This window comes from Mandrillus leucophaeus, unplaced genomic scaffold (genome assembly GCF_000951045.1).
Source record: "Mandrillus leucophaeus isolate KB7577 unplaced genomic scaffold, Mleu.le_1.0 Scaffold65, whole genome shotgun sequence".
Lineage (NCBI taxonomy): Eukaryota > Metazoa > Chordata > Mammalia > Primates > Cercopithecidae > Mandrillus > Mandrillus leucophaeus.
The window spans coordinates 4,166,691-4,181,668 of NW_012107030.1; the positions used below are offsets into that span (position 1 = coordinate 4,166,691).

Consider the following 14,978-nt stretch of genomic DNA (forward strand, 5'->3'; position numbering starts at 1 on the left):
GTACATACATAATTTTGCACAGATATATTGATTAGGGAGGCATTTATGAAGGGCAGGTAGTGGAGAGGCTGGGGTAAGGTTAGGTAATAGGAGTTCTAGGAGATTCCATACTTCAGCCTATAATGGACATTGTAGCCTACCCAGCACTTATTTAAACCTTCCAGATTGACTCCAATATTTGTTCTTCTATCCACTCCTTCCCCTCTCAGCCAATGTACTTAGGGAGAAGCTGATCCCATGCTGAGTTCCAGGAATGGGCCTTATTTTCCAGGAATGAATCCATACGCTTTCCAGTAAAGGGCTCTGGAATCCAGGTCTAAGTGCCATGTGATTGGTTTAGGAATGGACCAATGACACACTGTGAGGAAGTTTGCTGAGGGCTTCTGGGAATTTGCTCATAATAGAAAGCTACCAGAATTTACAGGCCCTTTTCATCTTGACTTTCTTGTACATGGACATGAGGCCAGGGGCTATGGCAGGCATTTTGTAGGCAGCCTAAAGGTGAAGCCTGCACAAGAGAGACCGGGACAAAGAACACCACAGAGAAGCAGAGCTCAGTAATCGCTGAGCCCTGCCTCACCTCTGCCATTCCTAGACCTTCTCAGTCTCTTAGCCAATGAACAACCTTGATTTTAAAGCAATTTTTATTTGAGTTTTCACTTCTGGAAGCCAAAACAAACATTTTAACCTATGGAATCCCAATTTATACTTCCTTAACATTTTTGTTTATTTGTTAATCTTTAAGTTTCAGAATTATTTTCTGATTATAAAAATAATACATACTTATTGTAGAGAACCAAGAAAACATTGAAAGATACAAAGAAGATTAAGACCATCCAAAATCTCATTATCCCTAGATAACTGCTATTGAGTTTTGAGTTAGTTTCCTCTTTATGTATCCAAACTGACACAGAAATTTTACACATATATTTATCCTGCTTTAATGAAATTCACAGCCTAGTGGGAAATAGAAACAAACAAACAAAAATCAAACTAATAGATGAATATCTGTGACTATGGAAGGTCATAGTGGCTATTAACCTGTGTTCACTGTTTTTGGGTCAATGTTGCCAATAACGTTATACCCCATCTCCACAACCCAGAACAAATCAAAGATTTTATGTTAATAACTATTAAAGTATAATATGCTCTTAAGTATAACAATGTCTTACAATGCCACAAAATCAACCAGTTACCAATAGTTCATTTGGTTTCCTTTCAGTAGGATTTCTTATGGAAAATTGTCCCCTGTCAGTGACTGGTTTCGCTCAACTGTCATTAGGTCTTGTCACAGTAGTTTAATTACAGCAAAAATGAGTGTCTTATATTGATCATTTTGACAGCACATACAAAAGGTTTAGTATTCATCAGTGTGCTGGGTAAGAACCCTTGGAGCAGGGCCCTCAAGAGGATGTAAGTTATATTGCTATGATAGTACCAAGCTTAAAAAAACCGACATCAATTCTCAGTTCTGGAATCTAGAAGTCTGAAATCAAGGTGTTGGCAGGATGACACGCCCTCCAGAGGCTCAAGAGGAGAATTTGTCTCTTCCAGCTTTCGGTGGCTGCCAGCATTCCCTGACTTGTGAATGCCATCACACCAATCTCTGCTTCTGTGGTTACATTACCTCCTCTTCTCTGCGTCTTCTCCTCTTCCACCTCTCTTTTATAAGGACACTGTCACTGGATTGATGGCCCACTTGGATAATCCAGGATGATCTTCTCAAGAACTTTGATTACATCTGCAAATGCCGTTTTTCCAAATAAGGTCATACTGACAAGTTCTAGGGATTAGGATATGGACATACCTTGTGGGAGACCATATTCAATTCACTGCAGTTAGAGAGGGAGTGAAAAATCACCTACTCTGATGGTAGACTTCTCTGTCGTCTTATACTTCTGTTCATTTTTGCTTAATATATTTTGTGGCTATATGGTGGCTATGATATAAATCCTTAGATATGTAAAGACTTGCTTTAAGACACAGTATGTTAGAGACACTTTTTTGACTCTATCTTCCCTGTATATTGGACTTTTCTTTTTTTAATGTAAAGACCCTTTATCTCATCGCACGCACCCACCCATCTACCTAGAAAGTGTCTGTTGATGATAAATCATCAGTTGTCTGAAACAGAATTTGCCTTCCTTCTGCCTTTCTTTTGCCACACATGTAATTCTAAGGTTTTATGTTTTCCCCTTCAGCATACCACTTAATTCTCTTTTCCCTTTTTTTTTTTTTGGAGACAGTCTCACTCTGTCACCCAGGCTGGAGTGCAGTGGCGCGATCTCGGCTCACTGCAGCCTCGACCTCCAGGGCTCAAGTGATCTACCTCAGCCTCTGGAGTAGCTGGGACCACAGGCACACGCCACCATGCCCTGCTAATTTTTTTTTAGATACTGGGTCTCGTTATGTTGGTCCGGCTGGTCTCGAATTCCTGGGCCCAAGCGGGCCTCCCGTCTCGGTCTCCTAAAGTGGTAGAATCACAGGCCTGACCCACTGCGCCCAGCCCGTTTTTTTTTTTTTTTTTTTTTTTTTTGAGTGGAGTCTCGCTCTGTCGCCCAGGCTGGAGTGCAGTGGCACGATCTCTGCTCACTGCAACCTCCACCTCCCGAGTTCCAGCAATTCTCCTGCCTTAGCCTCCCGAGTAGCTGGGACTACAGGCACATGCCACCATGCCCGGCTAATTTTTGTATTTTTAGTAGAAACGGGGTTTCACCGTGTTAGCCAGGATAGTCTCGATCTCCTGACCTCGTGATCCACCCACCTCGGCATTCCAAAGTACTGGGATTACAGGCGTGAGCCACCGCGCCCGGCGGGAGCCGGCATTTTTAAAAGTTGGATTGTTGGTCTCAGTGCATACAAGCGTAAAGGAATTTTAAAAACACGCATGAGTAACTCCAACGCATTTCTTTTTTGCGCCATCCTGCTATGTGTGATTCGGTTTTTAGTCTGGGTTTTGTGTTTGTGTCGCGACAGTCGGGGACCGACCCAAGGAGCAGTCGGACCACAGGCCGCCCAGGGCGGTCCCATCCGCTTATAACCTGCGACCCCGGGGTCTCTTGTGGCCCCGTATCTCCGTCCCAAGCAAAAGCCGGGGCTCTCAGACACTCAGAGGTGCGAAGGCCCGGTAGATTTGGAGGACGCAAGAAAAACACCTCCGGTAAGTCTGGCCAGCCCACAGCTACTGCCAAGATCGCTCCGCGCGTCCTCAGGAGCCGGCCGGCTCCTCGTAGTCATGGTAACCAGATTGCGACCGCGCGTGCGCAAGACAAACACCTTTGTCACGTGAGGCCTGGCCGGGGGCGGGGCCGGCGAACACCCGTCAGGACCCGTCGCGCCTCCCTTGTCAGTTCCCTGCCAGCCGAGGCGGGGCGAACCTCTGCCCTGTTGCGTGGGAGTGACTCACAGCTCCCGCCCCTTTTGGCTCTGCTTTCTTGCGGCCAGTCCCTCGCACCACGTGCCCTCCTGGCCGCGCCCCCAGCTGCCCTTTCCAACTGCCTGTTGGAAGCCGCTGTAAAATGTCGTGAGGAGCGCCGCTGCTTTACGGCTGCCTCTCCCAGCCTAGAGTCCCGGAGCGCCCACCGCCGTCAGCCGCGTCTTCAAGCTAGTCGGCCCCGTGGAGAGCAAGAGACCCTGCGCACCGCAGCCCTCTCCGCTGCGCCCATTCCTGCCCCCGGCGATGTGAGCTTGGGGAGGCAGCGGTGCCCGCTGGCCCGGGGTTGAGACGGGCGGCAGGTGCCTGTGAGGCGGGCGGGTGCCGGGGGCCAGCAGGATGGAGGAAAGCATGGAAGAGGAGGAGGGGGGCAGCTACGAGGCGATGATGGACGACCAGAACCACAACAACTGGGAGGCTGCGGTGGACGGCTTCCGGCAGCCCCTGCCACCCCCACCGCCCCCCTCTTCGATCCCGGCCCCTGCCCGAGAGCCTCCAGGGGGGCAGCTGCTGGCGGTGCCCGCGGTCTCCGTGGACAGGAAAGGCCCCAAGGAGGGGCTCCCGATGGGACCGCCGCCACCGCCTGAGGCTAATGGGGTGATCATGATGTTGAAGAGCTGCGACGCGGCCGCCGCCGTGGCCAAGGCGGCCCCCGCCCCCACCGCCAGCTCCACCATCAACATCAACACCTCCACCTCCAAGTTCTGTGAGTCCAGCCTTTCCCAGCAGCCTTGGCTTTTCTCCGCCTCACTCGGACGCCGTATCCACCCCCTCTTGGAGAAAGCCCCGCTTCCTTTGTTTCAGGCCTCGGTCTTTCCTCTTCTCCCGTCCCCCTTCGCCTCCGTGCCTCCCTCCCCCTCATCGTCCCCTCCCCCTCATTTGGTGTCTGCGGCCAGCGCCTGAGCGGCCCTGGCTTCTTGTATTACCTGGTCTAGAGAGGCAGCCTGGTACACACGGAGCCCCAAGTTCTACCAACGCGAGCCCTATCATAACTGGCAGTCTCTCAACATTGGGAACCGCTTTTCGCACCCGTCTTCTCTTGAAGTTTCACCCTCAAAGTGAGGGGAAAATAAGGCTGCCTGAGTCTCCTTAGGGAAAGGCCTTCAGTCTTTTGCAGCCAGAGAGAAAAAAGAAACCTGGCAACTTGTGTTCTTGTGCTTTTGGCTAGGCCGTGTTAAACAAGTCAGGACTTTGAAAGTTGACCTATATCTACACCTCGTTCCTCCTCTTCAGTGTTACACCTTTGCATCCTGCTAGGGTAATGTGTGAGTTACTTTCCTACGCGGTGGCAGCTCCGACATTGTTTTGAAGCTAATAATGCATAAAATCACTCTTCAGAGCTTACACTCATAAGAATAAGCCTTTCAGAATGAGTTATGTCTTGTGTCCAAACCCAAGATTAGGTTGCATGTTGAACTTTATGTTAGTGATCTGTCTTAACGCTCAATTGCAAGCAGAAAGATTTAAGACCAAAATCTGTTTTGTAATCCGAAACTGCCTCTGACCAGGTTGTATGTATGCTTCCATAGCTAGGAAAAGAATGTGCTTTTACTTTGGGGGTGTGTGTGTGTGTGTGTGTGTATGTGTGGTGGTGGTGGTGGTGGTGATAGGATGTTGAAAATGAGATGTGACCATCACAGCCAGGTTTTTCTCTCCTATTATTAACTGCAAGTTTTGAATGGCATCTGGTAAGCAACTGGAGAGTTCATTTCTAGCCACTAATTTTATCAAGCTGTACTTGTCCAGTTAGCTGTGCAGAGAAAATATTTGCCTTGATGCAGATAGTCGGAATCTTACACACTGTGTGTGGGAACAGCGTGTAATTTTATTTGCCTCAAGATACTGCCTTAGTCAAAGACATTGATATGTAGGTTTGGTAAAATTTATATACGCTTTGTCTTCTTATTCATGATAATCATGTTTGTATTGTATAGTTTGTGTGTTGAAGGCTGTGTTGTGGAACCAGACCTTCTGTAGAGTGGCAGAATGACTTCACCTGAGTCATGAAGGAAGCTTGCTTTAGTAAAGTTCATTTGAAGAGTTCAAAAAAAAAAAAAAAACAAAAGCATAAAGTTAGGAATAGAAATCAGTATAATTGAGAACAAAAGGATTTGTCACACCAAAAGATTATTTTTGTGAGAAGTTTAGTAAGCTAGGCAGACCTCTGATAAAATCGACAAGAAAAAAAGATGCCAATAAATGAAAAATGGAAAATAACTACAAATATCAGATAAAAAAAGAACGTTATGAACTTAGGCTGGTAAATTTGAAAGCCTAAATGACAAATAGAATTCTTAGAAAACTATTAAATGTGAAAATTGGTATCGGAAGAAATATCTTGAACTAATAAACTGAAATGGTAAAGATCTCCCTTTTTAGAAGCTCTGGATCCAGATACTCTGATGAGTTCCATCAGACTTTAACACTTAATTCTTTTTGCAAGTTGTCCTGGAAAATGGTGAGAAAAAACAGCAAGTTCATTTTATGAGGCTTGTGAAGTCTTGATTCTAAAACAGATAAGGACATGTAAGAAGAGAAAATTATAGGTCTCTTTTACTTAGATAGAAGTGAAAATACTGTAAAAAAATAGTAGCTCATCAAATCCAACAGTGTGTTAACAGTCGTGATCCATAGAGTTAATCCTAGAGATGTAAGCATGGTTTAACGTCTACTTTGTCGCTCTGGAAGTACAACTATTCCACTGAAATCAGGGAACCCCTTTTAATGGCAGTATTGCCCATCTTTAACCCAGAATTACAAGGGACAACCACCACAGCATTTTTTTCAGTAATTATATTTAATTATTTATATATTTCTCAGTTGGTGAAGGACCTTCTCAGAGCACAGTTTAGGGAGTAAGAGTGGGTTAGAACATGACAAATTCATATTCCTTTCTTCATATGTCTGGACTCATTTCTCCACCTACTAAGGCATTTCTATTCTGACCACCTCTTCCTGACTCTTCTTCCTTTTCCTCTCTTTCCTTTGTGTCCATTTTCTTCCTCCACACCTCTTCTCCTTCTCTTCCGTTCAATAGAGTGTACCCATTTTAGGTGTGCAGTCTGATGCATTTTAACCCATGTTACCGTCTGGCGTGGAGTTTGATTTTACCCTACTAATAGCTAAAAGGTAGCCTATTACAATTAAAGGTTGACTATCCCTCATCCGAAATGCTTGGGACCACAAGTGTTTGGGATTTCAGATTTTTTTTGGATTTTGGAATATTTGCATTATACTAAATGATTGAGCATCCCAAATTCAAAATCCAAAATTTTCCAATGGACATTTTCTTTAAGCGTCATATTGGTGCTCAAAAAGTTTCAGATTTTGGATTTTTGGATTTAGAATTCTCTACTTGTATTACTGGGCGCTGCTGACATAAGCTGGGGGACTCCTGGGTGAGAGATGAAGGAATTTATTTTTCTTACCGTAGCACACAGCATGAGAATTGCTATATTTGCATAGGTTCTCCCTTGCCCCAAGTCCCAAGAAAGTGACATCCTATGGCCAAGATGGATGCTCTCTCAGTGGTTTTGTGTTGCAGCTAAAGAACATCAAACTTGGGGAATCCACTGCTTTTATAGAAAGCAGTAGCAAATCTGGTCTTTGTCTAGGGGGAGATGTTATCTCGTCTTTCAAGGTTACCAGGTACAGAATGGCCCAGGTTCAAGAGTGATTGGTCATGGCCTTGCATTCCTGGCATACTCAGTAAGACATGTGGGAGTGCGTGTGGCCCACGGAGGACGGTCCAGTGGTAACCACCACAACAACCAAGATAACAGTTCTGTCACCCTGAAATACTTCCCTATATCTCTCTCTCTCTCTCTTTTTTTTTTCTTTTGAGACAGCATATCACTCTGTCGCCCAGGCTGGAGTGCTGTGGCACAGTCTTGGCTCACTGCAATCTCCGGCTCCCGAGTTCAAGTGATTCTCCCACCTCAGCCTCCCGAGCAGCTGGGATTACAGGCACACAGCACCACGCCTAGCTAATTTTTGTGTTTTTAGTAGGGATGGGGTTTCACCATGTTGACCAGGCTAGTCTGGAACTCCTGGCCTCAAGTGATCCACAGGACTCGGACTCCCAGAGTGCTGGGATTACAGTTGTAAACTACCATGCTCCGCCTTCGCTGTGTCTCTTTGCAGTCAGTTAACCCTGCCTGCTTCCCCCAGCCCCAAGCATTCCTACTGATCTGCTTTGTGTCACTGTAGGATTTCATATAAATGAAATCATACCATGTGTATTGTTTTGTGCTTGACTTGTTCCTTCTTATTCTGTTCTTGAGATTCTTCCATGTTCTCACATATGTCAGTAACTTATTCTTTTTTCTGGCTGAGGAGTAGTATTTTTTTTTTTTGGATATCCCAAAGTAGGTTTTTTTTTTTTTTTTTTTTGATTTACCAAAAAATCATTAATTTGTTGGTCATTAGTTTGATCATTTAGGTGGTCTCTGGTTTTGGCTGTTATGAACACAGCTGCTGTAAACAACCATGTACAAGGTTTGATGTGGGTAAAGGTTTCATACAAGTGGAATTCCTTGCTTATATGTTATTAACATAAACTTTATGAGAAACTGCCAAACAATTCTTTAGTGTGGTAGCACCATTTTACACTCCCATCAGCTGTATATGACAGCTCCAGTTGCTCCACTTACTTAATTGGCACTTGTGCTGGTTAGGTTCTGCATTCTTGGTATTGTCAGTCTTTTAAAGTTTAGCCTTTCTAGAGCATTGGTCCCCACCAGGGACCAGTTTCGTGGAAGAGACGATTTTTCTGTGGACTGGGGGATGGTTTGGGGATGAAACTGTTCCACCTCGGATCATCATATCTTAGAGTCTTATAAGGAGCATGCAGCCTAGATCCCTTGCGTTATAGGGTTGGCGCTCCTTTGAGAATTTAATTCCTGCACTGATCTGACAGGAGGCGGAGCCCAGGTGGTAATGCTCACCGGCCCACAGCTCACCTCCTGCTGCGTGGCCTGGTTCCCATGACCTGGGGTTGGGGACCCCTGTTCTAGAGGATAAGTGTAGTATCTCTGTGTGTGTTTACTTTGTATTTGTCTTTTACATGTGCCGTTGGCTTTTTCATGTGATCATTTGCTTGCGTTATAATTTTGTTTGTGAGTATTGGCTCACATCTTTTGTTGTTTGTCTTAATGTATGTAAAGAATTCACTGTAAGTTTTGGATACAAGTTTTGTGAGGCATGTATTATTACTGTTTTCTCTCTCTGGCTTGTCTTTTTTTTTCCTTAATGGTGTCCTCTGAAGAGTAGCTGTTTTTTAATTTTGATGATGTCTAAACTGTCAATTTTTTCTTCTCTGGCTGTTGCTTTTTGTATCCTAAGAAATATTTGTCTGCCCCAAAGTCAAGATATTTTCTGTATTTTTTCAAGCAGTTTTATGGTTTTAGCTTTTATGTTTAGGTCTGTGATCTGAATTACGAGTTGATATCTTTATAGTGTGAGATAAGGATTGAGGCTCCTTTTTTACATATGGATATCTAATTGTGTTGGTACTATTTGTTGAAAAGACTATCCTTTTCTTACTGAGGCAACTTTGTCAGAAATAACTGATCATGTATGTATGGGCGTCAGTTCTGTTTCATTAATCTTACTTAGTCCATCATATTTAGGATTGTTGAATATCTTCTTGATGAATTGACTGTTTATCATGATGGAATGTCTGTCTTTATCCTTGTTAATATTCCTTACCCTAAAGACTACTTTTACTTGTAGGCATTCTAGGTTTTTTTTAAAGGATTGTTGTTTGCATAGTGTATTTACCATCATTTTACTTTTATTTGTGTAAAGTACATTTCTTGTAGACAGCATATGGTTAGATCTTGCTTTTTTAAAATCCAGTCTGACAACCTCTGCTACCATTGTGTTTAATGTAGTTACCAATATGGTAGGGTTTAAATCATACTGTCTTGCACTTTTGTTTACTCTTTGTCCATCTGTTATTTTAAAAATCTTCCTCTTTTCCTGTCTTTTTTTTTTTTTTGGAGATGGAGTCTCGCTCTGTGGCCAGGCTGGAGTGCAGTGGCACGATCTCAGTTCACTGCAACCTCTGCCTCCCTGGTTCAAGTGATTCTCCTGTCTCAGCCTCCCGAGTAGCTGGGATTACAGCCCTGCACCAACACACCCAGCTAATTTTTGTATTTTTAGTAGAGATGAGGTTTCGCCATGTTGGCCAGGCTGGTCTTGAATTCCTGACCTCAGGTGATCCGCGCACTTTGGCCTCCCAAAGTGCTAGGATTACAGGCGTGAGCCACTGTGCCCAGCCCGTTTCCTGTCTTCTTTTTTTGTTATTTTTATGATTCAGTTTTGTCTCCAGTTTGGCTTATTAGGATGGTTGTTTTGCTATTTGGGGGTTACTCTAGGATTTATGATTATGAAAGTTTTACTTATAACAGTCTACCTTTAAATAGTATTAGACTACTTATAATATAAAAACCTAATAGCGGTATACTTCCATTTATCCACTCTTGTCCTTTATGCTATTGTTGTACATTTTACTGTAATATATGTCATAATTCCCCAAATACACTGTCATTAATTTTGCTCAAAACAGTCATTTATCTTTTTTTAAAAGTTGGAATAAGCCAGGCATGGTGGCTCATGCCTGTAATCTCAGCACTGTGGGAGGCTGAGGTGGGTGAATCACGAGGTCAGGAGTTCAAGACCAGCCTGGCCAACGTGGTGAAACCCCGTCTGTACTAAAAATACAAAAATTTGCTGGTTGTAGTGGTGTGCGCCTATAATCCCAGCTACTCAGGAGGCTGAGGCAGGAGAATTGCTTGAACACAGGAGGTGATGGTTGCAGTGAGCTGAGATCGCACCATTGCATTCCAACCTGGGCAGCATGACGAGAATCTGTTCCCATCCTGGCCCCCCAAAAAAAGTTGGAATGAAATTTATGTAACACACAATTATTTTAAAGTGAATAATTCAGTGGTATTTAGTACATGCCCAGTGTTGTGCAACTACCTCTGTCTATCTAGTTCCAAAACATTTTCATCAACCCAAAATAACATTCCATGCCCGTTAAGCAATTAGTCCCATTTCCTCACTTCTCCCTGCCCCTGGCATCCACCAGTTTGCTTTCTGTCTCTGTGGGTTTACCTATTCCAGATCATTGTGTGTGTGTTTTGTTTTTGTTTTTGTTTTGAGACGGAATTTCGCTCTTGTTGCCCAGGGTGGAGTGCAGTGGTGTGATCTCGGCTCACCGCAAATATTATACATTTTTTTTATATTTTTAATATTTTTTATAATGTAGTTCTTTAATATTTCTTATAATGTAGTTCTCTTGGCCTTCAATTTATTCAGCTTTTGTCTGCAGAAATCTTTGTTTTATCTTCATTTTCTAAGGATATTTGCTGGATGTAGAATTCTAGCTATACAGCCTTTTTTTTTCCTTCTATAAGCACTTTAAAGATGTCAAGATGTCTTTCCATTGTCTTCTGACCTGCATTGTTTCTTTTTTCTTTTCTTTTCTTTTTTTTTGAGACAGAATGTAGCTCTCGTTGCCCAGGCTGGAGTGCAGTGGCGCGATCTCAGCTCACTGCAACCTCCACCTCCCGGGCTGAAGCGATTCTCCTTCCTCAGCCTCCTGAGTAGCTAGGACTACAGGCACACGCCACCACGCCCAATTAATTTTTTGTATGTTTAGTAGAGATGGGGTTTCACCATGTTAGCCAGGATGGTTCGATCTCCTGACCTCGTAATCCACCCGCCTCAGCCTCCCAAAGTGCTGGGATTATAGGCGTGAGCCACGGTGCCTGGCCACTATCACAGTTTAAAAAATTTTTTTTATTTTGAGACGGAGACTCACTCTATCTCCCAGGCTGGAGTGCAGTGGTGTGATCTTGGCTCACTGTAGCCTCTGCCTCCTGGGTTCAAGAAAATCTGGTGCCTCAGCTTCCTGAATAGCTGGGATTACAGTCATGTGCCACCATGCCTGGCTAATGTTTGTATTTTTAGTAGAGACAGGGTTTCACCATGTTGGCCAGGCTGGTCTCAAACTCCTGATCTCAGGTGAGCCACTGCACCCGGCCTTATTGTTTCTTTAATAAATGTCTGTATAGTCTTATCTTTGTTTCTCTCTATGTATGTCCCTTTTTTCTCTGGGTCCTGTAAAAATTTTTACTTAATCTTAAGTTTTCAGCAATTTTTTAATTTCTTTTTTGATGTTTATTTTTTGAATTTGTGGGGTTTTAGAATTTGTCAAATTTGGAAAATTATTCATTATTTTTTGTCAGAACCCCCCTGCCACTAGTTACACATATGTTATATCACTTATTATTGTACCATGTGTCACTGAGGTTCTTTCTGTTCATTTTCGTAAAGATTTTTATTTTTATTTTTTTTACTCTCTGTGCTTTAGTTTGGATAAATTTTAATGCTATGTCTTCACGCTAACTGATGTTTTCTTTTTCAGTATCTAATCTGCTGTTAATCCTGCTCTTAATCAGTGAGAGTTCCAAGTGTTTTTAATGCAGGCTCACAGTCCAGGTTTCAGTTAACCAAGCAAACTGTTAGAACTGTACCCAGCTTCTTGAAGTAGTATAGTGAAAAAAGAATCTTTAGTAAGTGCATTCCTTTTAATGACTTGTCTCATCTAAAGTTCTGTCTTCATTATTCAGCACCTTCCGAATCCATTCCCACATGTATTCCCAGATTTCTGCTGTCTTATAGTTCTTTTGGAATGTAAGCTGTCTCCTATTTATTGAGGGTTGGTACTTATTCCCTTGGGAAATCTGATTCTAGTTAGAGATCTAGAGACAGTGAGTTCTGCTTAGAGAGAGAATCTTTTTTGTGAGGTTTCAGGTAATAATATGGCAAGGTCTTCAATCGAGTAAAGTTAGTCTCATGTTGGGAAGGAGGGGTGTGTAAGCAGGGTTTCATGAGGTCAGGGTTTTCAGATTGATCGTACTCCACCAAACTGGCCCCGTTTGTGCTGGGATTACAGGAGTGAACCACTGTTCCCGGCCAAACTTCAGGATCTTATTGGAGATCTTGTCTTGCTATTTTTTGACCTGCATCATATAAAATGACGTTGATAAAACTGTAGGAGAAAGCCATTTTAATGTTTACTTAAGGCCCAGTCCCAAATCTCTAAAGAAATTGAATACTGTTTATTTACTGTAAACTCTGTAAACCGTAGACCATATATATTCACATTGTAAACTGTTAAGCACTATGTAAAAGTTGATTGTTGATACCCTTTTATGGTATGTCTTGACAGGGCAAACTGGCCTTTCATTTTTCTTCCTGCTTCTGTGGACATTTGGTTATTAACCTCTATAGATAAAGTTGAATAGATCTGTAATATGTAGTTGCAGGTATGCTGATTCATCATCTGAATGGCATTTTATTAAGTATTTATTGTATGCCAAAGTAATATTTTAGCCTCTGGTAATGAAGAGACACAGTTTAATGTGGGAGATGACAGAAAGATAATTATGATACATTATGATTAAATGCTATAAAAGAGTTATGTATTTGGTAGCATTCAGGAAAGAGAGTCTTTATAAAAATGAATAGAAGTTGGCCAGAAGGATGGGGGTAGGGATGGGGAAGCTGGACTGGAAGAGACTTCCTTGCAGAGGGGCAGCCTGTGCCAAAGACCCAGAATTGAAATTATTTTTGGAATACAGAGTATGAGGAGAGAGTGGCACAAATTAAACATGGATAGATAGAAAAGGCTAGATAGTGAAGGACCGTGTTAGAGGAAGGATTTTCTTCTGTAGTAATGGGAGGTTTCAAGGGAGAAATTTGCTTTAGTGTGTTAATTTAGAGCGGAGAGAGAATGAAGGCCTAGAGGCTAGTTAGGGGTGTTAGAATTTCTGTAGTCTAGACAAAGATGAAGACTTGAACGAATAAAATTTTACAAGACAGGAGGTTTAGGTTTCAATTTGGAGATATTTAGGGACTAGAATCTACAAAATTTGGGGGGTGAGGGAAGGAAGATGAAGATTAAAGATCGCTGGTTTGGATGACGGGTAGCTGTCAGTGCCTTTGACCCAGATGTGAAGGAGTAAAGGTGTGAAGTGAGTGTGTGTGTGTGTGTGTGTGTGTGTGTGTGTGTGTGTCTGTCTGTCTGTCTCTTTTAAGGTGTCTATGGAACAGTCAGGTAGAGAAGTCCAGAGGCAGTTGGTAAATTCTGAGTTTTCTCATTTCTTTTGCCTTAGAATATTGGAGATACTATGAAACAGAATTTATCCTGAAACAAAAATTTAATTTCAATAGATTTTGCTTTTCCATTTCTGAGGATTTGAGATTCACCAGACTCTTTGTACTTGAAAAACAAAAACAGTACTTTGCTCTTATTAAAATAATACAGGTTTATAATTTTAAAACTCAAATTATGCAAAAAGACACATAATGAAAATCAGTGGTTCCTTTCCCTACCCCTTCCCATTCCTAGACCTGTTACTCAAAGTCAGTCATTTAATTACGATTCATTTAGCTGTTTCTTCTGGTATTAGCCACACATTTCAATGTGGTAATATTGTTACTGCTTAATTTATCATTCTTATATTGTCTATTGACTTCCAGGATTTAATTCTTTTATACCTCTAACATACCTTACCTTTCTAGTTCTTTTACTATCACAGTTTTGTTTTGTTTTGTTTTTTGTTTTGTTTTGTTTTTTTTTGGGATGGAGTCTTGCACTGTCATCCAGGCTGGAGTGCAGTGGCGTGATCTTGTCTTATTGCAAGCTCTGCCTCCCAGGTTCACCCCATTCTCCTGCCTCAGCCTCCTGAGTAGCTGGGACTACAGGCACCTGCCACTACACCCAGCTAATTTTTTGTATTTTTGGTAGAGATGGAGTGCAGTGGTGTGATCTCGGCTCACTGTAGCCTCTGCCACCTGGGTTCAAGAAAATCTGGTGCCTCAGCTTCCTGAGTAGCTGGGATTACAATCATGTGCCACCATGCCCGGCTAGTTTTTGCATTTTTAGTAGAGATGGAGTTTTGCCATGTTAGCCAGGCTGGTCTTGAACTCCTGGTCTCAAGCCATCTGCCTGCATTGGCTTCCCAAAGTGCTGGAATTACAGATGTGAGCCATTGCACCCGGCCACAATTTGTGGTTTAATCAGTAAGCCATATTTACATTATAGCTATGTAAATATTTACTGAAGGGCCTAAAGTGTACTCAGTTTACATTTTATTTTACATAGAATGTTGTTAGTTGCCTTATTTGTATTGGCATAATTATTGTTGAACTTACTCCTTTTTTTTTTTTTAAGATGGAGTCTTGCTCTGTCACCCAGGCTGGAGTGCAGTGGTGTGATCTCAGATCACTGCAACCTCCGCCTCCCAGGTTCAAGTGATTCTCCTGCCTTGCCTCCTGAGTAGCTGGGACTACAGGCACCTGCCACTACACCCAGCTAATTTTTTGTATTTTTGGTAGAGATGGAGTGCAGTGGCTGTCTCTTATACACATCTGATGGGGAAGCTGGACTGGAAGAGACTTCCTTGCAGAGGGGCAGCCTGTGCCAAAGACCCAGAATTGAAATTATTTTTGGAATACAGAGTATGAG

The 14,978-nt window shown here is 42.7% G+C and overlaps 1 protein-coding gene across 1 annotated transcript in view; it reads left to right on the forward strand.

The window, feature by feature from the left end:
* The first annotated feature begins 3,290 nt into the window (after positions 1–3,290).
* CACUL1 (CDK2-associated, cullin domain 1) overlaps positions 3,291–14,978 on the forward strand; it is a 70,653-nt gene continuing 58,965 nt past the window's right edge. The window contains exon 1 of the mRNA XM_012001105.1: positions 3,291–4,139. Within this exon, the coding sequence (XP_011856495.1) occupies positions 3,773–4,139 (367 nt within the window). The 5' untranslated portion in view covers positions 3,291–3,772. The remainder of the gene's footprint in view (positions 4,140–14,978) is intronic.